At 43.7% G+C, this 24,562-nt stretch overlaps 1 protein-coding gene across 1 annotated transcript in view; it reads left to right on the top strand.

Moving 5' to 3' along the window:
- cacna2d3a (calcium channel, voltage-dependent, alpha 2/delta subunit 3a) overlaps positions 1–24,562 on the top strand; it is a gene marked incomplete at both ends in the record, with an annotated part of 255,462 nt that overhangs the window by 218,103 nt on the left and 12,797 nt on the right. Inside the window, one exon of the mRNA XM_084436018.1 lies at positions 20,345–20,455. Within this exon, the coding sequence (XP_084292144.1) occupies positions 20,345–20,455 (111 nt within the window). The remainder of the gene's footprint in view (positions 1–20,344; positions 20,456–24,562) is intronic.

Here is a 24,562-nt window from a genome sequence, read left to right as displayed (position 1 = left end):
GAGAGAGAGAGAGAGACAGACAGACCCTAGCAGAGCATCAAAGCCTCTAACTGTAGTTTGATCTAAAGCCAGGCTATTTTTTTTATTTTTATTTAACCTTTATTTAACCAGGTAAGAAGTCAATGAGATTTAAAATCTCTCTTTCAATAAAGACCTGGAGACGAAGAGGGCAGCATAAAAGCATACATTTAGGTTATACACTACAAACAAGCACACTAATATCAAACATGTAAAAGGCAGTTATGAGAGTGCAGACTGCAGAACAAATTAGATACAGAGATAATTTCCAATACTTTCATGTTGTAAGGCCTTTAAGATTGGAACAAAGGCATCATATGAAATCAGTTCAAGAAATTGTAAGTCTTTCTGGAGGGTGTTCCAGACAAAGGGAGCTGCGCATTTAACAGCTTTTTTGCCCAGCTCAGTGCAAACACATCTGCAGAACATCTTGCCAGCGCAGGCTTGGCTTCTGAGGAGATATGTGCACAAGTACGTAGGGACCAATCCAAGCAGTTTTATAGATAAAGTTCAAACAATTGGGTCAACATACAGATGGCCAATCAGACTTTGCATACAAGGTACAATGATTGGTAAGCTGTTTACAACCAGTATCAAATCTCAAGGCACAGTGATATAGTGTCCAGTGACAGCAGACAATGGGCAGAAGCACTCAAGCACAGTAAATCACCATCATCTAACAGAGGCAGGAAATTTGCCGACCAAGGTATTTCCTATAGTAGCTTAGGGAAAGCAAGATTTATTTCTAATTCTCTAATCTCTCTACTAGATAGGTAATGTGAGCCTTAAAAGCTAATTGGCAAACGAGAATGGCCAAATACTTATAACTTGAGAGTAGCTCAATTACTTTTCCTTAGGAAGTTAAACTAGTTGTACGATTTGGTAACTCACTAGCATTGGAAAACAGCATGAGTTTAGTTTTGTCTGTATTTAATACCAACTTAAGTTGTTTGAGACAGGACTGAGCTATGGTAGAAGGCCTGTACAATAGATGACAAACAACAATAAATAATGGCATCATCAGCATAAAAATATTTACTATTGAGTCTTGAGAACCCTGGAACCGTCCCCCATGGAAAATGTACCCTGTTTTCACTGTGTTGTAGCCAAGACAAAGACATAGGGGTACATGTACATACGTTAGTGAGCGCAGCGTAAACAGTAAGAGTGTAACCGAATACAGATACCTTATTTGGAAAGTCACAGATAATGCCTTGGAAATATATTTTCTATCTGAAGTTACTCATTATTCGGGGGGAAAAAACAAGCGCGTCATCCGCATTAGTACAATTTGTTATGTTGGTGAGTGAATGAAAGAGACCTGCGCTAATCCGATAAGAGACCACCGGCAATGGCTAGATGGCGAAACGAGGCTTTCTGAAACACCGAACCTTTTAGGCACATTGTATCACAAAACGATTCATTACTCGGAGCCTCATTAAATGCTTTGCACGCTACTGACACCTGCTGGCAAAGATCACTGTGCACCTGCCTGGGCGCCAACATATTACTGATGTAACTGATTTTGATTGACAACAACCATCACTGATTGTTAGTTTAGCTATACCTGTAGGCTGAGCCTAATTGGCGTGTTCTGCATATAAACCAAGGGAAGGGGGAAAGTATTCCTTTATGTGTCTTGTTGTTTATCTGGACCTGTCTGCAATAAAGTTTAATTGAATACAGGAACAATTGAGTCCTACAGTAGCTGTATTTGAGAACAAACCATCTTCCCTTAATATGAGTCTTAGAATAATCTTCATCCAGCCTGGATCTATGATACAGGTGTGTTAAAACAACTCTTGCTCTATTGCTGGGACAGTGGTTATACTTTACCAAAGGAATAGACGGCCACTACACTAAACACTGAGGATGGTTGTGACTTCACTGTGTGATATAGGCTACTCATAGTAATTAATATCATTAGGCTATGTTTGTTGTTGTAACTATTTCTGACTTTTGTACAGTAGGACCCCACTTATCCGAACCCAACGGGACCGAAGATCGTTCGTATCTCTGAAATGTCCGGATGACTGAAACATGTTAAAATGCACCAAATTCAATAAATGGTATACTTGTTCCATATAGACTCATAATAGACCGATAAATACCCTTAATTACTTGTGAAAATGCATCAAAATTGCAATCAAATAGCCAACTAAACTCATACAGCCTAGCCTATAATAGGCCTACAGTAGCCTAGAATAAAATAAACGAATTTCCACTTGAGTGCATGCTTTGATCAAATACAGTACTTTATTCTCAAATGAGGCCTACGCTGCATCGATAGGCTACTGTATTCGCAGAACAAAATGGTATAGCCTAAAAACAACACAACATTAGAACAATTAGAGCAAATGATAATCAATAAATAAATAAATGAAATGACAGACAAGTTGTCGTGTCTTAGGCTATTGCAGCCTAAACAACCGATGTAGGCTAACGTGGCCTAGGCTGTAGGCTATTATTTAACAAATACAGTAGGCCTAGTAGGCTAATCTACATGCTTACAACACGTCTGTGTTCCTGAAGTCCATTAACTGTGAACGAAAAATGACTCGATACTCCTCTGCTTCAGGTTGCTGACGCGCTTTCTGGCTACCAAGGAATGCAGCTCTCGCGCAGCAGACTCGTTTGCGTTTTGCACTCGACATTAAAGTAACAAAGAAATTAAATGTGACAGTAGGCTACAGCCTACAGGCAACATGTAGGTCTACATACAGTTCTGTTTTTATTCACAGTAGGATACAGTACGTGTTTATTATGACAGATTGAAATGCAAGTAGGCCTACAGTACTGTAATGAAAATCCCACCAGTAACCAGATAGCAGGCTAAAAAAAAGAAGTTTTTTTAAGCCTGTTTGGTAGACCGGGAGGTTCTGATCTCTGAAGTTCGGATGAGTGGGGTCCTACTGTAGATGACAATGACATGTTATAATATGGGTCTATTGGTCAACACATGAAAATTGGTAAATAGCCCAATTAATCTATTTGAGTGACCATGTTACTAAACATGCAGAACAGGAAGAATGAAATAAAGATGGACAACATTGTGTGGGTGCAGTTGGGCATTAGGCTAAATGTGCTTCTGTAACTGGGCAGTGACAGTGAATGTGCTTCAGTAGGCATATGGGCAGTGAAACTGGGGACTGAGTGATTGCATAACTGGCCAGTGACAGTGACTCCTACTCCTCAACTCCTACTCCTCCAACAAACTCCTACAAAACCATCCTGAACACATCTACTACACTTTCAACTCGTTGCAACAACCAACCAACTACTACAACCTTCAAAGTAAGGCGGGTTTCGCTTTCTTATGTTGACCACTCGAATCTCGAACCAAACCGATAACGTGACCGAGGCCTCGTTTGTCATCAGTCACGTGCTTTTAAAAAACAAAGCGAGTCTGGATACGGGGCTTCATCAGGACCTGCACTATGTGCTCATAGCAATGACTTGATTGATTGATTGATTTTATTAGACACATTTTTAAAAGAATTACAGAGGTAAAGTGCTTTATTTATTTTTTTACTGTCAAGGATAACATATAAAAGCTACTGCTTATTTCCATTATGGTCCTTGTTGGTAAAGGGGGGAGGGGGGTGTGGACAAACATTTAGTTCAATACAGTTCACTAGCAACACATATTTAAAGGGCAATGCTCGTTTTTGACAACCTGGACCTTATTTACGACATATTATAAGAAGTTTGACTCACCGAGATCACTTTTGTGTAGTTCGGAGGCCTGTAGAAGAAATTTAAAATCCAGCGCCATCTTTACACGCCTTTCCCCACTTGCTCCAGCACGCATGCACACAGGCCAGCGCGCAGACTGGCTATTCTCCGGCTACACTTGCGGCTCACATTCTCTGCGCTACGATCGTTGTTGGTGCCGAGAATATTGTCGTCGTCATTCGTCAGCAACAATCCGATCGTAGCGCAGAGAATGTGAGCCGCGAGTGTAGCCGGAGAATAGCCAGTCTGCGCGCTGGCCTGTGCGCATGCGTGCTGGAGCAAGTGGGGAAAGGCGTGTAAAGATCATATTACAGAGGCTAAAGACCCCGTATTTGAAAACCACAACAATGCCTCGCGTTGAGGAATCTCAACTGTCGATTAATCCAATCTGATTGATGAAAACAACCGTTTAGCGGCCGAAAATAGATTTTGAGAAACTGCATTCTCGGTGCCCCGATCACCGTCATTACATGGATATACTGGCTCGCGCTGGATTTTAAATTTCTTCTACAGGCCTCCGAACTACACCAAAGTGATCTCGGTGAGTCAAACCTCTTATAATATGTCGTAAATAAGGTCCAGGTTGTCAAAAACGAGCATTGCCCTTTAAGACAACACACATTTATATACAACAACTATAACCTTGAACCATTCCCTATGCCTAAAAACTGTCCGACTTTCCTATACTTCCTTATCTTTTAATTTTCCCCTCTAAACCATTTTTTTTAGACTTGTCTTAAATCTACCTGCATTACTGGTTACTTTTATCTCTGCAGGCAAACTATTCCAGAGCACTGCAGCAGAGTATTCAAAAGACTCCTTGTATATACACTTGTTGTATCTTACTGGTACTATGTCTGTGGGGCTCCCTCGAGTGGAGTGTTGGCATGTATCCTTTACCATTTTAAAATAGTTAAACACTATCCTGTGGACACAACTGTAGCTGTTTCACTCCGTCTTCCACCTTGAGCCATTTCACACACTCAAAGTGAGAAGGCTCAAGGTGGGTGCGGGCAGGTTGATTTAATATTATTCTGACTAGCTTGTTTTGTGATGTCTGCATTTTTTTTTTAAGATTCTACAGTGAGCCAGTAAGAAGGACACATTTTCACTCACTAATTGTCAGATTAAGTTTAAAGGTCAAGTTTCTTAATTCAGCTAATGTTAGCTGGGCATTCCATTTTGGTAGGTATGGATTTGAAAGTTTGTTTCACCAACAGACTTATCCATTGCATAAACATTATGGGGAAAAACATGGCTAGAGTCATAATGCAACATTATTGTCAACTAGACAACTTCAAAAAATAGGCAACACTCAGTCTGAGAGAAAATGTGGCTTGTGAATATTTTCGACTTATGTGGTACTGCTGTCTGCATTGTCATAGTATTGTTGCTAAGTTTTAAGACAGCATTGCACATTTTGTGCACTTCATTCATGTCCAAACTCCGGTTTGCTCGCACCATGTTGTCACCCGACTCTGAGAGCAAACGTTGCTGGTCATGTGACAGCTGGCATCTGAAATGGTAGCACACCGCCCTCTATTGTTGGATTTGAGAGTTGTTTTCCCTCACATTCCAGTTGAGTTATCTTGATATCAGACTTCATTGAGAACTTCAATTTAGAATCAGCAAACTTTTAGTGGGATTTGAACGTCTGGGCCCATGCTACAGTTGATGGGCTATGCATGTAAATTAAAAAAATGACGAGTTAGAATTATTATCTGGTTATCAGTTAAACGGTTTACTGATAACATCCCTGAGTATGTGGAAATATATCTCAGAACTAATTATATGCCAAGATAATCAATTTGATGCTTTGAATGCTCAAAAATTGCATTGCCAAGGAATATTAAGTTGGAAAATACAATTTAACACAACTTTCGGTATAAACCACACCCACTTCCGATTACCATCGAATACAGATACAGATCTGAATAATTGTATTGATTGAACAGATACAGATAATGATATCTCAGTGTATCCCTAGTAAACAGCGCCTGGGGCCAGAGTGCAGAAAGTGCGTGCTGTGCGTCTTCATTTTACATTGGATGTACCAAACCTGCAGCTTATCGCACAATCAGTGCATGTAACCGCCCACAAACCATACATGTGCGTGTGGTAAATATAGCGACTTGCAGTTCACAGTCTAGTGCTTTGTGCATAACTACCTCTGTGTAATTGACTTAGTTCTGTTCAATTTTGCTTAAAAATAAAATCCTTTTTAAAATGATTTTTAAATCTCAAAACCCAATTTCTGATTATGATTACGATTTTTTTTTGTAAAATTACAAAAGACAAAGAAATTATTTCAAATATGTTGCTTTTCATTTCAAACTGAAATGATTTTATTATTTCCAGTCTGCCTCTGTCTCGGTTCTGAGGGAGGCTAATAGACCTATAATAAAACTAGAAAAACCTAACTAACCCTAACCCTAACTAACTGCTAACCTAACCTAATCCCAATGCTAATGCTAGCTAGCTAACGCTTAGGCCCAATCTCAAACCACCCCCTAAGCCCTCGCCCTATCCACTCCCCCTCCGTTTGCGCGTTCACGCCGAGCTTCGCCATGTTAAGGGCCGTCCCAAACCAATTAGCGCGGAGTGCGAGTGGGCTGTCAACCCCTTAAATAGCAAGCCTGCATCGGTGCAAGCTCCCGATAGCCGAAGCAGGAAGTGCACGTGCCAAAGAGATGCCGCAGGAAACCGCATATAAATAACGTTCCGTCTTCCTACACTGTCAATTATTGCAGATTATCACTTTATCCCTATATTACTTGACTTGTAGCAAACTCTTAAAAGCCTGTATTCATAGCCGACATAAAATAAATCTAAATAGGCCTAGGTCTACGTCAAATGTAGCCTACATCATATATTCCTTTCCATTAGGCTGCGATATGCAAATGGATCTTCACAAAAGAAGGAATGCTGCCAAAGAGGCATAGGAGTAAGTTATTAATTGATTTATGTATTTGTCTCTGGACAGTGTTATAGTATTCATTTAGTTAGAGTTCATTTGAAAAAACATATTTCCATTTGGACTTTTGACCATTTCTCATCATACATGGATTTAATTATAGTGATTTATATTTGTATAATAAATCCTAAACATTTTTCCCATAAATCACCTAAACATGCCATGGTGACGGCCCTGTCCCGGTCAGTTCCGGTGGAGTGGGGAGTCCATCCCACATTTGGCTTTCCATTTATATACCCTCCCCCTCGATTGAGAGTGCCCTCCACAGCTGCGACTGACACTTCATTTGGAGGGACACTCGGTGGTGGAGTGGGAGTGGGTAGGGGGTGGTTTGGGATTGGGCCTCACTCTAATGCTAACGCTAATGCTAGCTAGCTAAAGCTAGCATTAGTGTTAGAATTAGCATTAGCTAGCTAGCATTAGCTAGCATTAGCATTATCGTTAGCATTAGCGTTAGCTAACTAGTGTCAACGTTCAAAAATGCCTTTTGTGATGTCACGGTGACCTTGACCTTTGATATTTGAATACCAAAATCTAATCCAATTAATCTAATTAAGTCCAACTGGACATTTTGGCCAAATATGTACAAATTCTGTCAAGCCGTTCTTGAGATATTGTTTTCAGCAGGCCAAAAAATCCTTTTGTGAGGTCAGTGACCCTTGACCTTTGACCCGACAATGTAATCAGTTAATCCTTGAGTCCAACTGGACATTTTACCCAAGTATGAACAAATTCCATTAAGCCTTTCTTGAGATATTGTGTTAATCAGGCCAAAAACACATTTTGTGAGGTCACAATGACCTTGAACTTTGACCTTTGACCCCCACGATCTAAGCAGTTCATCCTTGAGTGCCAGTGAACATTTGTACCAAAGGTGAAGAAATTCCGTCAATGCATTCCCGAGATATTGCATTAACAAACATCGGACGGACGGACGGACAGACAACCCAAAACCATAATGCCTCCGGTCAGGCTATCGCCTAGCGGAGGCATAATAAATGAGGATGAACTTTCACCAACTAGCTTTGCTCTATGCTATTTTCTTGTAAACCAACACAAATATGAATCCCTTGGGATTAAGCGAGAACCTCACTTTCACAGTAAACTTCACTTAGCTTTGCTCCATGCTATTTTCTTGTAAACTTTTCCTAAACAAACACAAAGATAAATCCCTTGGGTTTAAGTGAGAACCCCACTTTCACAGTAAACTTCAGGTTTCTCTATCCTCTTGATGAACACAAAAATGAATGAATAAAGTGCAAAACATTTACTTTTTGTAAAATAAATAAAGCTTGAAAAAATATATTGTATCTCAGACAAATCATAACAAAATCATACATGAGAGAGGGAGAAGTGCGTATTGTCAGTCTTGTTTTACATTGTTTCAGGCAGGCAGGCAGGCAGGCCAGGTAGCCAGCCAGTCAACCAGCCAGTCAGTCAACCAGCCAGCCAGTCAGTCAGTCAGTCAGTCAGCCAGCTAGTCAGTCAGTCAGTCAGTCAGTCAGCTAGTCAGTCAGTCAGTCAGTCAGTCAGTCAGTCAGTCAGTCCCACACTAAAGAGCCTCTCTGATGGGACACTCGTCACAGGGATTGAGAGGTATTTCTTGGCTAGCTTGCTGAGGCTTGGGAAGTTTTCTTCGTGTTTCTTCCACCACTGAAGTGGATCAGCATCCTCGCTTACCTCAGAGATCAACAGGTAGGTTGCCAGCTCAGTTCTAATTCTGTCTGCCTGTGACAAGGAGGAATCTTCTTCTGGAAGAAGCTTGTTCTGCGCAGGACCAGGCTGAGCTGCTGCTCCTTCTTCTTCCTGGCTCCCCTGCACAGCTGGGCCAGGCTCAGTGGACAGCAGAGAAAGCAGCTCTGTGACAGCTCTCTTCGTAATGTGTTCCACCTTGTCAGGGTCGATGTACAGTACGTCGTGCGGAACCTGGGATCCATCAGTGAGGCCATTTTCCAGGAGTTCGTCTTTGTCTGGGTGACTGTATTGTTCAGTCACGTAATTCAGAATGTATCCTTTCATTTTTTTGTGAGCTCAGTGTCGTCGTCTTCTGGCTTGAGGAGACTGCTTCTGAACATGCTGTGTTGGTTTGATGAAAGAGAGTCACGTAACTCTCCCCAGACAGAACGTCAGTGAAATCTTGCAGTGGTTTAACAGCTTTATTCACTGACTCCAAAACCTCAAGGTTTTGCAAGGTGGGCACAAGGTGCCTGCATTTCTTGTCTGACCCCAGGACATGTGCTATGGCTCTTTCTTGTTCCAGGACACGTTCTATCATGGCTTGCCTGGATCCCCACCTGGTTGGGGACTCTGTGATGAGTTGATGAGTGGGTAGGCCGAGCTCAGTCTGTACTACAGCCAGCTCTCCCCTTCTTTTCCAACTGTATGAAAAATATTCTGACAACCTTCTTACAAGTCCCGATGGCACGATCAATCTTTGGGTCCTTCACACCATTCTCTGTATAAAAAGAAATATAGAAGAAACAAACAACACTGTGAGAAATTGTTTCACCTTTAAAAATATTGATAAAAAGGACTGACACGAACACACACAAACAATGTGTCATATGCTATTAATGAAGTCTCCGATGCAACTTCAGGCGAGGCATGGATGTCAATGCCGGGCTAATCGGCAGAGGCTAATCAGTCACACCCCGTAACGACGCAACCCACCAGCTGACTGTCAGCTGTCATAGCATTGGTCCAGCATGCTAGAGTGCATGTATCTAAGCTGTCAAAACATGTCATTGTTCGCTCTTGCCATTACTGCTGATCACTTGTATCTGCGTGCTCGCTGCTTCCGCGTTCTCTGCTCTTGCGTTTCGTGCTTATATTTGTGTTTAGGGGCATTTTTCTACCTGCTGCCCGTGATGTCCTCTCCAGTCCGTGGTTTGGGGGGTCCGTTTAGTGGTGTCGTGGAGAGACGTGGAGCACGTTTCTCTGCACCGTGTGCCATAATTTTTTTAAATTTGTGGTTGCGTTGTGGTTCAGTTGCGTCGTATAGCTTGCGTTGGGAGTTGAGAAAAGTTCATCTTTGAAGTGTTACCGCAGCCACAAACACTGGGTTAAATTCATGAGCCGCTGATGTCACAGGTTGTTCATGCCTCGTCCACCGCTATTACTCAACTATTGTAACTTTGTCTGTACGCCGGGTGCTATGTCACTTATTAAAATGTTAACAGTTCAGGCGAGAACATAACTGTCGATTCTCAAATGTAATCGGTTTATCAAATACCCCCTTCTTGACTGTTTTGTGAGTTCGCTGGCTGTTGCTAGCTACATGACAGGCTATACTGCTCGCTTGCTAGCTAGCTAACCTTCGCTAAGGTTCTTTGTATTGCACATAAGGGGTATCGTTTTATTTAGATTGCAAATATTAGATGAATGATTCTCGCATTCACCAATGTTGCAGCCAGAGGAATTCCAGCAGAACCTGCTGCTCTACTCGTTAGCCACCACGATTTGTAAGTGCACCACGCAGCTGGCATTAGCCATTCGATACTAGCTAATGCTAGCTGGGTCACGTTAGCCGAATGGCTGTCAGCTGTGTCCAAACCTAGTTTCGGAAACAACAATGATGATGCGCCTTTAGCAGTTGTTGCTGTTTATTAGCTTGCTAAATAGTTTTGGGTCAGTGGCATTAGGCTACTGATATGTTAACTTTAGGGCAACGTAAAGTAAAATTGTACGTCGTAATCTAATTAATACAAACGATTATGCTCTACAATCTGCTATGTGTATTTAATAATGCCCAAATATGTCGACGCCAAGAGATAGCTAGCGCTGGCTAGCTAACGTTAAGGTAAACCTGAACTTGACCATGCAAACGGTGAGAAGTTGTTGAGTGTCGAATCTCAAGCTTGCCATATTGGCTTGTTACATTTGTCTAGAATTCCACGTGCTCAGACAGTTGCCTGGAACGCATGAAGTCGTGAGTCGTGACTTGAAGTCGTACCTTACGGGCTCAAAATCCTATCTGGAATGCGGCATAAGCATCCGAACCGTTGTTTCGTCAGTTGTTTGCTTGGGGACTTGTGCTTGGTTTCTGGCCGGGTTAGCCTGGCTACCTGACGTTTACCATACCTGTAATAACTTGTTGTCTGCCGTTAGGGAGCTCGAGGTGGTGGAAGCGCTGCTAGAGAAGGAGGTCTGGAAGGGCTTCATGATCGGTCCCTAAAGTTCGTCGACATTTCCAATCACGCGCATCAGTCCGATCGGCGTGGCAATGCGTAAATATTCGGGGAAAAGCGGTTGATCATCAACCTTTCTGCTCCTCACGGCGGCAGTGTCCCCAGCATCAACAGTCTAATACCCCTGCCTTAATTTTCCCTCCGCTACACGTCGGTCGATAATGCCATCGAGCTCATTAAAACTGCGGGTAGGGGTGCGTAGCTGTCCAAGGTCACAATGGCATTTATTCGGCGTCCGGTGGCGCGGCCTGATGTACTTTTTGGTTCGGCTGGCTTTTGGCTGTCGCAACAGCCCTAAGATTTTTAATTCTCTCTCCGAGGCTTTATGCTGGGTCCTACTGAATGACTGCCGGCTCCCCTTCATTCTTCACCTGCCGGACGATTTTTACTTGTCGATATTCCCTCGGCCGACCCGGGCCATGATATCGCGGCCCCGCATAGCACCTTCTCCCGGCTGGGCGTTCCTCTGTCCGATGAGGACACCATCAGCCCGCGCTAACTGATAGAGTTCCTCGGTATCCTCCTGGTTAGCGTTAGGATGCAGGCCTCTCTGCCCCTCGAAAAGCTGGATCGGGTTCGGAGTGTTATGCGTGACGCGCGGAGCGGTAAGTTATTACTAAAATGGAGCTGCTCTCCTTGCTCGGGCATCTGAACTTCGCCATGCGTGTCATACCTCAGGGCCGCTCGTTCGTTTCCCGGCTGCTCGCGCTGGCCCGGTACGTAGAGTGCCTGCAGGACCTGGTCAGCTTGGACGAGGTCTGTCGTTCGGATCTCCGTTTTTGGTCCCAGTTGTGCGACGGGTGGAACGGCGTTTCTTTTTTCTACAACAACGGCTATGACACTTCCGCGTCCCTCCAGTTGTTTACTGATGCTGCGCCCTCAGTGGGTTTTGGGGGTATGTTCGGCAAGGCTCCGAACCGGTTCAAGGAACGGAAACGAAAACCGAAAACGAACGGTATTTTACGAGGAACAGAAACGGGAACGAAAACGAAATGGTCTTTAATTGTTCCAGAACAGAAACGTTAATTTGAAATCTTTAAAACCGGTTAATAACGTTATTTTTTCGTTCTTTATAGTAGGCCTATATAACTTTAAAAATAATTGTAAAAAAAGAAGAAAGCTGAGCCTTTTATGGCCGAATAGGCTAAATTAAATTAATTAAATTTGTAGCCTACATCTTGTCTTGTTTTTGTAATGTAGCCTAGGCCCCTAAATCTGTTATTTCACAGTCAGGATCTTAAATGCTTGCTTAGCGAAATGAAGAGATTTAGATATTACAACAACACACCATAGCCTAGTTCCAACTAGGGATGTGCGCAGCGACTATTTTCACTGATGACTAGACGGTGGTTTTGTAACCGATTACATGACTAGTCTAAAAACAGGATTCCCAAGTTTCTACAACAAGTGCTATTTAGAAAAATTTAGGATGTTTCTCAAACTCTGCAAGCTAAGATGCATGACTATTCTTGATGTTTCCCAACCACTCAGCGGCAGCCAATTTGCACGCGTTGCGCAGGGCTGTCACACACTCTCCTTTGTTTTCCAGTGCAAAACAGTAGTTCAGCCTGTCCTTACAGCTTATTACTTAGCAAAGATATCAATGTGATTTATTTTGTTTAATTGAAGAAGAGTAGGCTAGCCTATAGTCTGTAATGTTTCAGTAGGCTAAAACTAGATTTCACATAAAGACCGCGGATGTCAGAGAGGGCAATAACGTTCGAAGGCAAATTTATTCCAACATTGGTCCACAAAGAATGATGCAAATAATAAAGTGAAAGAAATAATAGCCTACTGTGTAAATATAATGTTTTATATGGACCTGCCTACTGTGCAAATATAATGTTTTATATGGACCTGCGTGTCTGCAATAAAGTTCCTCTATCTTTATAACCAACATTCAGCGGAAGCCAATTTTCACTCGTTGCGCATCTCGCTCCAAGTATGGTTTGGCTATTTAAAACCTTAATAGGCTAACACCCCCGGAACAGTGAACGGAATGTTATTTTTCGTTCTTAACCGGTTCAGGAATGCTATGTTGGTGGCGGAACACGAGAACGGAAACGTTAAATATTCTGGTTCTGCTCGGAGCGAACCGATTGAAAAATAATTTTGTTTTTAAGCCCTGATGTTCGGTAATAACTGGTTTTCTAGCGCTTGGCCTACCAAACTGACCTCGCCGCCTAACCAAGTCAGCTCCACAGCGCTATGGAGCTGTATCCCATTGTCATCGCTAGTAATTTGTGGAGCCCTCAGTGGTCCAGGAAACACGTTCTATTCTTCTGCAATAACGAAGCCACCGTAAATATTATCAACAATGGTCGTTCGAACATTCCGTTCATTAATAAATTCATGCGCCGTCTCACATGGCTGTCCGTGCAGGGGAACTTCACTTTCCACGCCATGCACATCCTGGCCTCGACACTCAAATCGCTGACTCGCTGTCCCGGTTTGATTTACAGAAGTTCGCAGACTGTGCCCGTATGCGGCCCCGTCCGGCCTGGTCTGCCCTCCCTTTCGGCAGACGGTTCTGGACTGAACGATGCCCTGATGCCCCTCCTGTCATTCGCTGCCCGAGACATGAGAGCTGGTCTAGCCAAGACCACATTAAAACAATACGACTCTGCATGGTCTCATTTCACTGTGTTCTGCTCCACATTTAAAGTACCTTTCATGCCCGTTAACATTTCGGTTTTATCAGCATTTATAGTCCATTGTGTTGAGTCCAGACGGCTTCGGCCTCTGTCGGTTAAAAGTATCGTTGCAGGTGTACAATTTCACATGCGCTGCCTGGACCCCTCCACTGGCTCACTACTGGGGAACCCATCCATCCAGCTCCTCCTTAATGGCATTACAAGAGAGCTTCCACAAGGCAATGACAAACATCTTCGCTTCACTCCTTCACTTGTTCATAGGGTAATCGCACGGTTAAGGCTTGGGTGTTTTGACACTTAAATTTAATGTTGGAAACCATTATTGGCAGCTTTCTATGGGTTCCTCAGGGTCGGTGAATATTGTATATGCACATTGTCATTTGACCCGTCACATGACCTCACAAGGGCAGATATCCCAGTTCACACGCTTTATTTCATCTTGCACCTGAAGCACTCTAAGGCAGACAGAGCCGGTGATGGTGTGAATGTGTATATATCAGGAAAAAAATGTCCTCTGTCCTCCATGAGCTCCTACCTGACGAGCAGATCCCAGGCCGGTGGAGAGGAGCCCCTCTTCCTGACGGGAGAGGGAAAGCCCATGACGAGAGCCTGGTCCGCTGCTAGACTCCGCACCCTCTGCCTGGCGTGCGGGCTCCAACCGGACCGGTATACTGCACACTCCCTCCGCATAGGAGCCGCAACCACCACCGCTTCTGTCGCCCCGGTGTCTACCGTGAAGTCCGTGAGCAGATGGTCTTCGACCTACGGCATACGAACTTCACCTCATGCCCGGCGTCAGGGCCGTTTTGGATGCTTAAAAAGCAATGAGTGGACTGTTAAGGGCTCCCCCTGCTGGTTAATCAGGGTCTTACAGGCTGCAACTGGCTTACATCCTAATCAAGCGCTCTCCGTCGACCCCTTCATGTAGCATGAGGGCCTCGGAGCTGCCGGTGTGTTCATTTTGGGGGGTATTGCTGCATTCTTCTGGTATTCCATTATGCGTCGGCTGGTGGAAGCCAGGGAACTTCACTTGCTTAGTCTCTGTGTCTCTCCGTGGTGATCGTGGGCCGAAACATCTCCGAAGGGCCATCCAGCGGTCCCTCCAGTCACCATGGAGGCAGAGGCTCTAGGCTGTACTCCCTCGGAACTCCACGAAGCGTAGGCCTGTGGAGGCCAGCGACTATAAAGTACAGCAGTCCCCCTGTGGCTCTCTTTGATGGTTTTAGTGGGCTGAGTTACCTCCGAGCAACTTCCCGGTTGCGGCCCACTCTGATCGTCATAGAGGCAGGGGGCTAAATCGATGCCGTTCCCTCTTCCGGTCCTCTGGCCCAGAGGGGGGGGGACATCTAGATTTCACCTCCCCCTACTATTGCGCTTTCCACATGCTGTGGAAGGCAGGGGGCCCCCCGAACAGAGCACACCGCCAAAATTCATATGCTGTATTTGCTGCATGCACAATAAATGGGTCAATTTTGACTAAAGTGATCTCGACTGAATATAGTTTGTAAATGTATCAAGTAGGCTATGCATTTTGTCTAAATATGTATTTGGGTTAAAATAAATACAATTATCCATCATGGCTTGCTTCATTAATCTAGCAATTGAAAAACTGGTTTTTAAAGCACTTCAGATAAATGCAATTTAAATACAATTGCCATTTTAGACACTTTACAATGGCAGTGTGCAGTTTGTGCCCAAAGCACTGTAGGTTGGCCCACTCATTAAGGCTCAGAGCCTTAATCATATTGGTGCCGCTGTCTGTTGTCATGCAAACGAGACGGTCTTCACTCAGATTCCAGGACTCAAGTGCATCTCTCAACCCCTGGCCAATTTCTTCACCTGTGTGGTTGCTTGGGAAATAAGAGGTTTGCAAGGCAGACGTTTTCCAGACTCCATTCGTCGGTGATAAAATGAACTGTCAAAGTCAGGTATGGCTGCATAGTGTGACTGGACCAAAGGTCTGTCGTAGCGGAGAAGAACTGCACGTCTTCCTGCTGCTTTTGCACGAGTAGTGTTGTCCAGATGGGGCAAGACAACTTCGCCGAAATGTTTTCGCCTGGTAGCTTGTAGCGGGAGTCTAGCACGTTTAGCAAATATTGGAACCCTGCCTTTTCAACAGTATATATCGGGACCATGTCTTTTGCAATGTGAAACGCCACTGCATCCGTAATATTTTTCCACCTCGCTTCTGTCTTGTCATACGGAACACCACGTGAAAACGAAGCCGCCAGTTACTTGCTTCGGAGCTGGTGGTGGCGTTTTAGCCAGATTAATGTTTTCTTGTGCAGCCCACTCTGCGACACACTGCTCCCATTCCGGCGCATGGTTTTTCTAGAGGTTTTGGAATAGGTTCGTCGTGCTGTGATCTTTAATCGCCACGGATTTCAGACAGACTTTACAGCGTGGAGTGTTTTGTTCTACATCAGAAACGTTGAAGCTGTACTATCTCCACACGACAGACTTACTCTTGCTCTTCCTCGCAACTAAACTCTTGCTTCCCTTAGCGAACGCCGACATGTTTATTTACAGGTGGGAGGTGGAAGTTACTACGGTAGCCCAGAGCAGCCCAGGTAGGCTACATGAACGGGGGCCGTACCGTAATTACCATAGTTGAAGTGAAAAGTGATTTTACGATTCTAACATTTTTAACATCGTCCTAACTAAATAACCTTAATTAACCTTGATTAATCGAACAGGCCTAAATTGACTGCTTTGAATTATGAGGACTGATGTGTGCTTGCATTAGGCTGGTCGTTGCTGTTGATGGTTTAATGTGATGATTGCATCGGTCATTGTATCTTATTTGCAAGTGTACTGATTGTCATTGTAGGCGTTTATTGGAGATGTAGGCAGTGGCTCTGATTGGTAGCATCCGATTTTCAATGGTCTCCAGACATTTGGTGGCCATCTCCAAAGTCTCGCATCACAAGACCACAGTACATCTGCCCCATAGTCTGCTGTCTGTGACTACCTGTATCAGCTCCAGAACCCATCCTGCATGTGCCCATTTACTACTTGGTCATTCCATTCCACATGCATGACGTAGCCTACATACAGGAAGAAAAGTTTATCTCGGACCACAGTGAAAGACGCACCTGACAAAGCACTGTTTATATCAACTGCATACAGTGCCAAGTATCAGAGCAGTATTTCCATTAGCTGGCTTGACTTGAACTTTCTCTATCCATTATCTTTCTCTCATATTCAAATTCAAGTGGCTCAGTTGTTAATACTAGTATGAAAAAATATATCTAATAAGAAATGGAAAAAACTAAAAAGGACAAACTACAATGATCATGTTATGAAATAACTACAATGATCATGTAATAAAATAAGAGGGTTGGGATAGTGATCATTTTAAGATGTCAAAGAATTGAATTATATCTTTATGTGATCAATTATGTGTTTCTATCGAATGTTCATAAGCTGCCATGTTGCCCATAAACTTTAATAACTCCAGGGTGTTTCTCAACAGTCAGTAGAGATTGTTAAATCATGTTTCCCAGTCCGCAGTGTCTGTCTCTCGGTCGATCTGTTTTTCTCTCTATCTGTCTCTCTGTGTCGGTCTCTCTGTCAGGCTGGCTGGCTGAAATCCATCCTTCTATACCTCCACTCTGACTCACATACACCGGATGTCTGTTCTGCTCTCTCTTCTCTCTCCCTCCCTCTCTCCCTTTCTCTCTCTCTCTCAATTCAATTCAATATGCTTTATTGGCATGAATGTCAGGTGAACAGTATTGTCAAAGCGTCAAGAATACAATTCAATAATCACATGAGAAAACAAATTAAGTATACAATTAACTAAGTAAACTAACAGATAGAAGAATAGTTCATAAAATAGATCAATAAAGAATTAACAAAAAATATATGTTTATACAAAATCAAATGTTTCAAATGTCACATGTAAAATAAATGAACATAAATGAACTTTGACCTTTTAAATGAGCTTGAAAATAAATGAATAAATAAATAAACAACTAAATAATAAGCAGTAGTAAGAGTAAGTAAGACTAAACATTTTCATAGTAAATTATCATTAACACAGTAACAGATGTGCTTGTCTGTGTGCGTGCGTGCCTGTGTGTGTGTGTGTGTGTGTGTGTGTGTGTGTGTGTATAAGTGAGTACATGTAAGTGAACTTGAACTTGATAAGTGACATAAAAAAATATATATCATGAAAAAAGAAAAGATACATATATACATACAAATAACATTAGTACAGAAACGTGTGTGTGTGAGAATATATGTGTGTGTGTTGTGTCTCGGTCACTCACTGTCCCTCAGGTTGTGGCATGCTGATACGTATTGGGCAGCCATACATGCCCTGTCTCCTTCTCCTAGGAGTATTTTTAATTTAGAGAGATCATTAAGCTCTTTAAAGTCTGGAATAACATAGTTGAACTTGTTAAAGTAGCTGTTTCTGATTGCACTGAATGTGTTACAGTGTAAGAGGAAGTGCATCTCTGTCTCTACCTCACCTGAACAGTGACCACAGACTCTTTCCTCTGTTGGTAGCCAGGACCTCTTGTGTCGTCCTTTCTCTATGGCTAGACTGTGGTCACTGAGTCTGTATTTGGAGATGATCTGAGAGACAAGATCTGTCTCTGTTTTGTATCTCTGACAGTGAAGAGGTTCTCTGCCAATTTATATTCATGGTTTAGGGCCAGATATCAATTAAGTTTGTTTTGCGTTTTGGTTTGAGTCATCCAATGTTCCAGATAGGCGTCTTTTGTTAATTTAATAATTTGGTTTATTCTGATTAGTGGTTGTGAAGCAGTGCTGGTCTGATGTTGAGGTTGTACAGTATTGGGTGTTGTGTGATCAGTAAGTCTCAGGACCAGCTGACAGAAGGGACTCTTTTGGGAGTTTAGTTCTTGGGTTTGTAGTGCCTGGAATCTCAGTGTGTCTTGGGGGCTCAATTTGAGATGTAACTAGAATTTAAGAGTTTTTTTAATGTTAATTATCAGTGGATAACGGCCTAATGCTGCCCTGCATGCATTGGTTGGTGTTTTTCTTTGGATGTTTAATATGGACCTACAGAATTCTGCATGCAGGGCCTCAATGGGATGCTTGTCCCATCTAATGTAGTTTGATGACTGAGTGGACCCCAAACTTCACTGCCATAAAGGGCGATTGGGAGGATTACACTGTCTAAAAAGTTTGTCCAATTATAATTGGTATGTCTACTTTGTAAAATTGTCTCTTAATTGCATAGAATGCTCTACATGCTTTTTGTGTCAGTGCATTCACTGCCAGACCAAAGTTACCTGAGGCACTGATTTTGAGCCCCAGGTAATCATAATAAAGGGTGTGATCTAAACGGTTGTTTCCTAATTTGAATTGAAATTTGGTTTCCTAAGATATGGGCTTCTTCTGGAATATCATAATTTTAGATTTGTTAAGGTTGACTGTGGGCCCAGTTCTGACAGTACTGCTCCAGGAGGTCCAGGTGCTGCTGTTGTCCTTGTTGTGTGGGTGACAGCAGCACCAGGTCATCAGCATATAGCAGGAATTTAACTTCCTTATTGTTAAGGTTTAGGATTAGTTACTCTCTTTCTCTCTGTCTCTCTCTCTCTCTCCCTCTCTCTCCTGGCTAAAATGACTGGAAGCTGCAACACAGAGTGTGTCAAGAAACCACATTGTGTGTGTGCGTGTGTGTGTGTGTGTGTGTGTGTGCTCTCTCTCTTTCTCACTACAGTTCTGGGTTTGTCCAAGGCCAGCAGCTGGGCTGTCAGGATTTGTTAAAGTCTTTTCGCCAGAAACACTTGTTCTGGTTTCTATCAGAGGTTTCTGCTGGGCTGGGCTGGGTGAGTTAGGATTAGTTAAGATCAGGGCATTTTAATTCACACTGATTGACTTTGGCTTGGGTCAAGATTCCCAGTGTTGTTGTGCTAAATGGAGTATGGCTGGGCCGAATGTCCTAAGCCTGTGTGGGCTTAAGCTCTGCTCAACTACGGACATCACACCAGATCTGTTTAACTGAGTTGGACTGAGCTTCACAGTGTTGAGTTGAAGCGTGCGTGTGTGTGTGTGTGTGTGTGTGTGTGTGCACTTCCATGTGTACTGTACATGCGTACGTGTTTCAGTGCATGTGTGTGTGTGATGAATGCTGTACAGTGAGAGCCATGAATAACATCCGTAGCTGGTGGAAAAGAAAGACAGGAGGAGGGGTGAGAGAAAAAGAGAGAGAGAGTGAGAAAAAGAAGAGATCATCTTTATGACCTCTCCTCTTCATAAAGCCGACCCCGGGACATAAATCACCAACCAGGAGGAGGGGGCGGAGCCTACAGTCAGTGCAGCCATGGGACGGCTCTGGAACGTTCTGGAAAGCCTGACGCAGGAGCGTCGTCTCTTTGGAGTGTTTTATATTCCGCAACACTTCATTGGTGTTCGTCAAGCCTTGATATGGGAGTGAGTGAGTGAGTGAGTGAGTGAGTGAGTGAGTGAGTGAGTGAGTGAGTGAGTGAGTGAGTGAGTGAGTGAGTGAGTGAGTGAGTGAGTGAGTGAGTGAGTGAGTGAGTGAGTGTGTGTGTGTGTGTGTGTGTGTGTGTGTGTGTGTGTGTGTGTGTGTGTGTCCATTTGTGCGTGTGTGTGTGTGCGCCTATACGTTGGCGACTACATAGGTGACCCACATGGCTGAAGAGTGGAATCTCTTCACAGCCTCTATCCCTAAAAGGGCTGCAGGTATGTGAATGCTGTTAACATCTTCACTGACACAGTCGGAAATTTACAACCTCTGTTTGTCTGTCTCCTCCCCTCCCTTCTGTGATTGGCAGATCCTTTGTGATTCAGCAGATCCCTAGCAGTAACCTCTTCATGGTAGTGGTGGACAACAAGTGTGACTGCGAGACGTCCGAACCAATCACCATGGACCCCATCGAGATCATGTATATCCTGACCACACCATGACAGACTGTTTTAACACGCACACACAGACACACATACACACACACCATCGAGATAATCTCCTGACCATACCATTACAGACTGTTTACGACACACACACACACACACACACACTCACAGAAGTTACCGATGCATCTTAATCTGCACCTATTACATTAAAGATGGTAATTACAATGGGTGTGGTTGTTTAGATTATAAAAAACAACTTTGGCGTTCGGCTGCACTTCACCTGTGACCTGCCATTGCGCGCTTGCGCACGCACACACACACACACACACACACACATGTACACGTCTGACCACACCATGACATACTGTTGAAGGGAATACTGTAGGGGTGGAGGTTGGTGTGTGTGCGTGTGTGTGTGTGTGTGTTCGTCTGTGTATGCAGATGTACTTCTGTTGGGAATGTGGACTGTTTACTGTATCAGTTTGGCATGATGTCTTGGGTCATAAACACACACACACACATACACAGGTCATTCAGTAGCCTACATTGTGTACTTTGATCATGTGTCTCTGTTGGTGGACAGGGCACTTTTCCTCTCATGGTCTCTTATGCAGCATTATCCTCCTCTGGTCACCTCATGCATTCATGACTTCCAGTCCCAGAGTCAGCATCATTACGACTGTGTGGAGGTTCTGGTGTGTGTGGGGCGTCTGGTGTGTGTGGCAGGCTAGGGTCTGGTGTGTGTGTAGGGTTAGGGTCTGGTGTGTGTAGGGTTAGGGTCTGGTGTGTGTATGGTTAAGGTCTGGTGTGTGTAGGGTTAGGGTCTGGTGTGTGTGTAGGGTTAGGGTCTGGTGTGTGTAGGGTTAGGGTCTGGTGTGTGTGTAGGGTTAGGGTCTGGTGTATGTAGGGTTAGGGTCTGGTGTGTGTGGAGGGTCTGGTGTGTGTGGAGGGTCTGGTGTGTGTGGAGGGTCTGGTTTGTGTGGAGGATCTGGTGTGTGTGGCGGGTCTGGTGTGTGTGGAGGGTCTGGTTTGTGTGGAGGATCTGGTGTGTGTGGCAGGCGCGGGTCTGGTGTGTGTAGGGTTAGGGTCTGGTGTGTGTAGGGTTAGGGTCTGGTGTGTGTATGGTTAAGGTCTGGTGTATGTAGGGTTAGGGTCTGGTGTGTGTAGGGTTAGGGTCTGGGGTGTGTATAGCTAGGGTCTGGGGTGTGTGGAGGGTCTGGTGTGTGTATAGTTAGGGTCTGGTGTGTGTATAGTTAGGGTCTGGTGTGTGTATAGTTAGGGTCTGGTGTGTGTATAGTTAGGGTCTGGGGTGTGTATAGCTAGGGTCTGGGGTGTGTGGAGGGTCTGGTGTGTGTATAGTTAGGGTCTGGTGTGTGTATAGTTAGGGTCTGGTGTGTGTATAGTTAGGGTCTGGTGTGTGTATAGTTAGGGTCTGGTGTGTGTATAGTTAGGGTCTGGTGTGTGTATAGTTAGGGTCTGGTGTGTGTATAGTTAGGGTCTGGTGTGTGTATAGTTAGGGTCTGGGGTGTGTGGAGGGTCTGGTGTGTGTATAGTTAGGGTCTGGTGTGTGTATAGTTAGGGTCTGGTGTGTGTAGGGTTAGGGTCTGGGGTGTGTGGAGGGTCTGGTGTGTGTAGGGTCTGCGGTGAATTGAGTGTCTGGGGTGTGTGAAAGATTAGGGTCTGGTGTGTGTGTGGGGGGGGAGAGTTATTGGTTAGTGTGTGTGGAGGGTTAGGGTCGGTCTGTGGGACTGCTGAGTTATTGGTTATTGTGTGTGGAGGGTTAGGATGTTGTGTGTGGAGAGTGGTGTGTGTATGGGGGGTCTGGTGTGTGTGGAGGGTGTGTGTGTATGTGGAGGGTCTAGTGTGTGTGTGTAGGTGTGTGTGGCGTGTGTGGATGGTGTGTGTGGAGGGTGTGGTGTGTGTTGAGGGTGTGGTGTGTGGAGGGTCTGGTGTTTGTGGAAGGTGTTATGTGTATTTGTGGTGTGTGTGGAGGGTGTGTGTGTGTTTGTGGATGGTGTGTGGTGTGTGTGGAGGTTCTGGTGTGTGTGGAGAGTGTGGTGTGTGTGGCGGTGTGGTGTGTGTGGAGGAAGACGAATAAGGATAAAAAATATTTAAAAAAGGCAAAAAATGCCAATTTAAGCACTTTCTATCTTTATTTGACTGTTCTGTATACAACTCAACAACAGGGATTCATTTTAACAATTCAACTATACATTTTTGGTGAATCGTATGATTTCTCCCACGAAAAATGTCCTTCCTGGGTAACTGGAATGGGTTTTAAAATGATTAAAATGTCTACCATTGTTAGCATATAAAAGTTTATAGATATTAATAGTTAGAGCTAAACTAACAATTACTGCTCAGAAAACTATATCTTCATCACAATGAATGTAGTATACAGTAGGACTCCACTTATCCGAACCCAACGGGACCGAAGGTCGTTCGTATCTCTGAAATGTCTGGATGACTGAAACTTATGTTAAAATGCACCAAATTCAATAGGCCTAAGTGGTATACTTGTTCCATATAGACTCATAATAGACCGATAAATAACCTTAATTACTTGTGAAAATGCATCAAAATTGAAATCAAATAGCCAACTAAACTCATATAGCCTAGCCTATAATAGACCTAGCCTATAATAAAATAACCGAATTTCCAATTGAGTGTGTGCTTTGATCAAATACAGTACTTTATTCTCAAATGAGGCGTCGATAGGCTACTGTATTCGTAGAACAAAATGGTATAGCTTAAAAACAACCCAACATTAGAACAATTAGAGCAAATTATAATCAATAAATAAATAAATGAAATGACAGACAAGTTGTCGTGTCTTAGGCTATTGTAGCCTAAAAGAAAGTCTCTAAAACAACCGATGTAGGCTAACGTGGCCTAGGCTGTAGGCTATTATTTAACAAATACAGTAGGTTTAGTAGGCTAATCTACATGCTCACAACACAACACGTCTGTGTTCCTGAAGTCCATTAACTGGGAACGAAAATTGACTCGATGCTCCTCTGCTTCAGGTTGCTGACGCGCTTTCTGGCTACCAAGGAATGCAGCTCTCGCGCAGCAGACTCGTTTGCGTTTTGCACTCGACATTAGAGTAACAAAGAAATGAAACGTGACAGTAGGCTACAGCCTACATGCAACATGTAGGTCTACATATAGTTCTGTTTTTATTCACAGTAGGATACAGTACTGTAATGAAAATCCCACCAGTAACCAGATAGCAGGCTAAAAAAAAAAAAAAAAAATTGAAGCCTGTCCGGTAGACCGGGAGGTTCGGATCTCTGAAGTTCGGATGAGTGGGGTCCTACTGTATTTGGTTATTTATGCTGAAGGGCTCATCAGTTGTTGTTGATCACACAATATTCAATGCCAAAAAGAGAAAAGAACTGGAAAAAGTATTAAAATGCTTTACAGTAAAGGTAAAAAGGTTGCTTATTGTATCCTTAACCCAAGAAAACATAATAGTGTAATATAACATGAAAATCTGGGTTAAATTACTTGACTGTGTCATTGTTACCCGGAATGACATGCTGTTAGCCAGGAATGACATACTGCAAGATTTCAAAGTATTTCATTAAAGGCTGTCTCTGGAACTTTTTTCAACAATCATACGTAGTAGAAAGCAAGAGACACTTGATCTGACACGCCAGATGGTTTGCTTCGCATAACCATCTGGGAACTCTCCATTGTAAACTGTTTGGAAAAGGGCAGGCACTTTCCAAAATACTTGGCAGGTGATTGGATGAACCATCTGTCTATCACCATTTATCACGCGCTAACTTCAACCGCTCCTTGTCATGAACCCACTCAGCGTAGCTGTTTGTATTCCAAATTCCTCAGAACCAACACTGATTGGATTGTTTTCTGATCTGGCACAAACTCATCTCTATAGAGCAGGGGTCTCAAACTCGCGGCCCGCGGGCCATTTGCGGCCCACCACACCACTCCATCCGGCCCGCGACATGATGTCAGAAATATAATGTAATCCGGCCCGCAAAATAATTCCTTGTAAACGGCGCCGGCAGGCAGGCCTACAATGCGAAATTCAAATTGTGGGGCGAAATTCTGTTATTGTGCACAGCGCGCAAGGTGAACGATGCAGTCACAGGTGCAATCAATCCGCACGC

The sequence above is a fragment of the Borostomias antarcticus genome (assembly GCF_949987555.1).
Source record: "Borostomias antarcticus genome assembly, chromosome: 3".
Taxonomy (NCBI): Eukaryota; Metazoa; Chordata; class Actinopteri; order Stomiiformes; family Stomiidae; genus Borostomias; species Borostomias antarcticus.
This window is presented reverse-complemented; position numbering and strand designations above follow the sequence as displayed.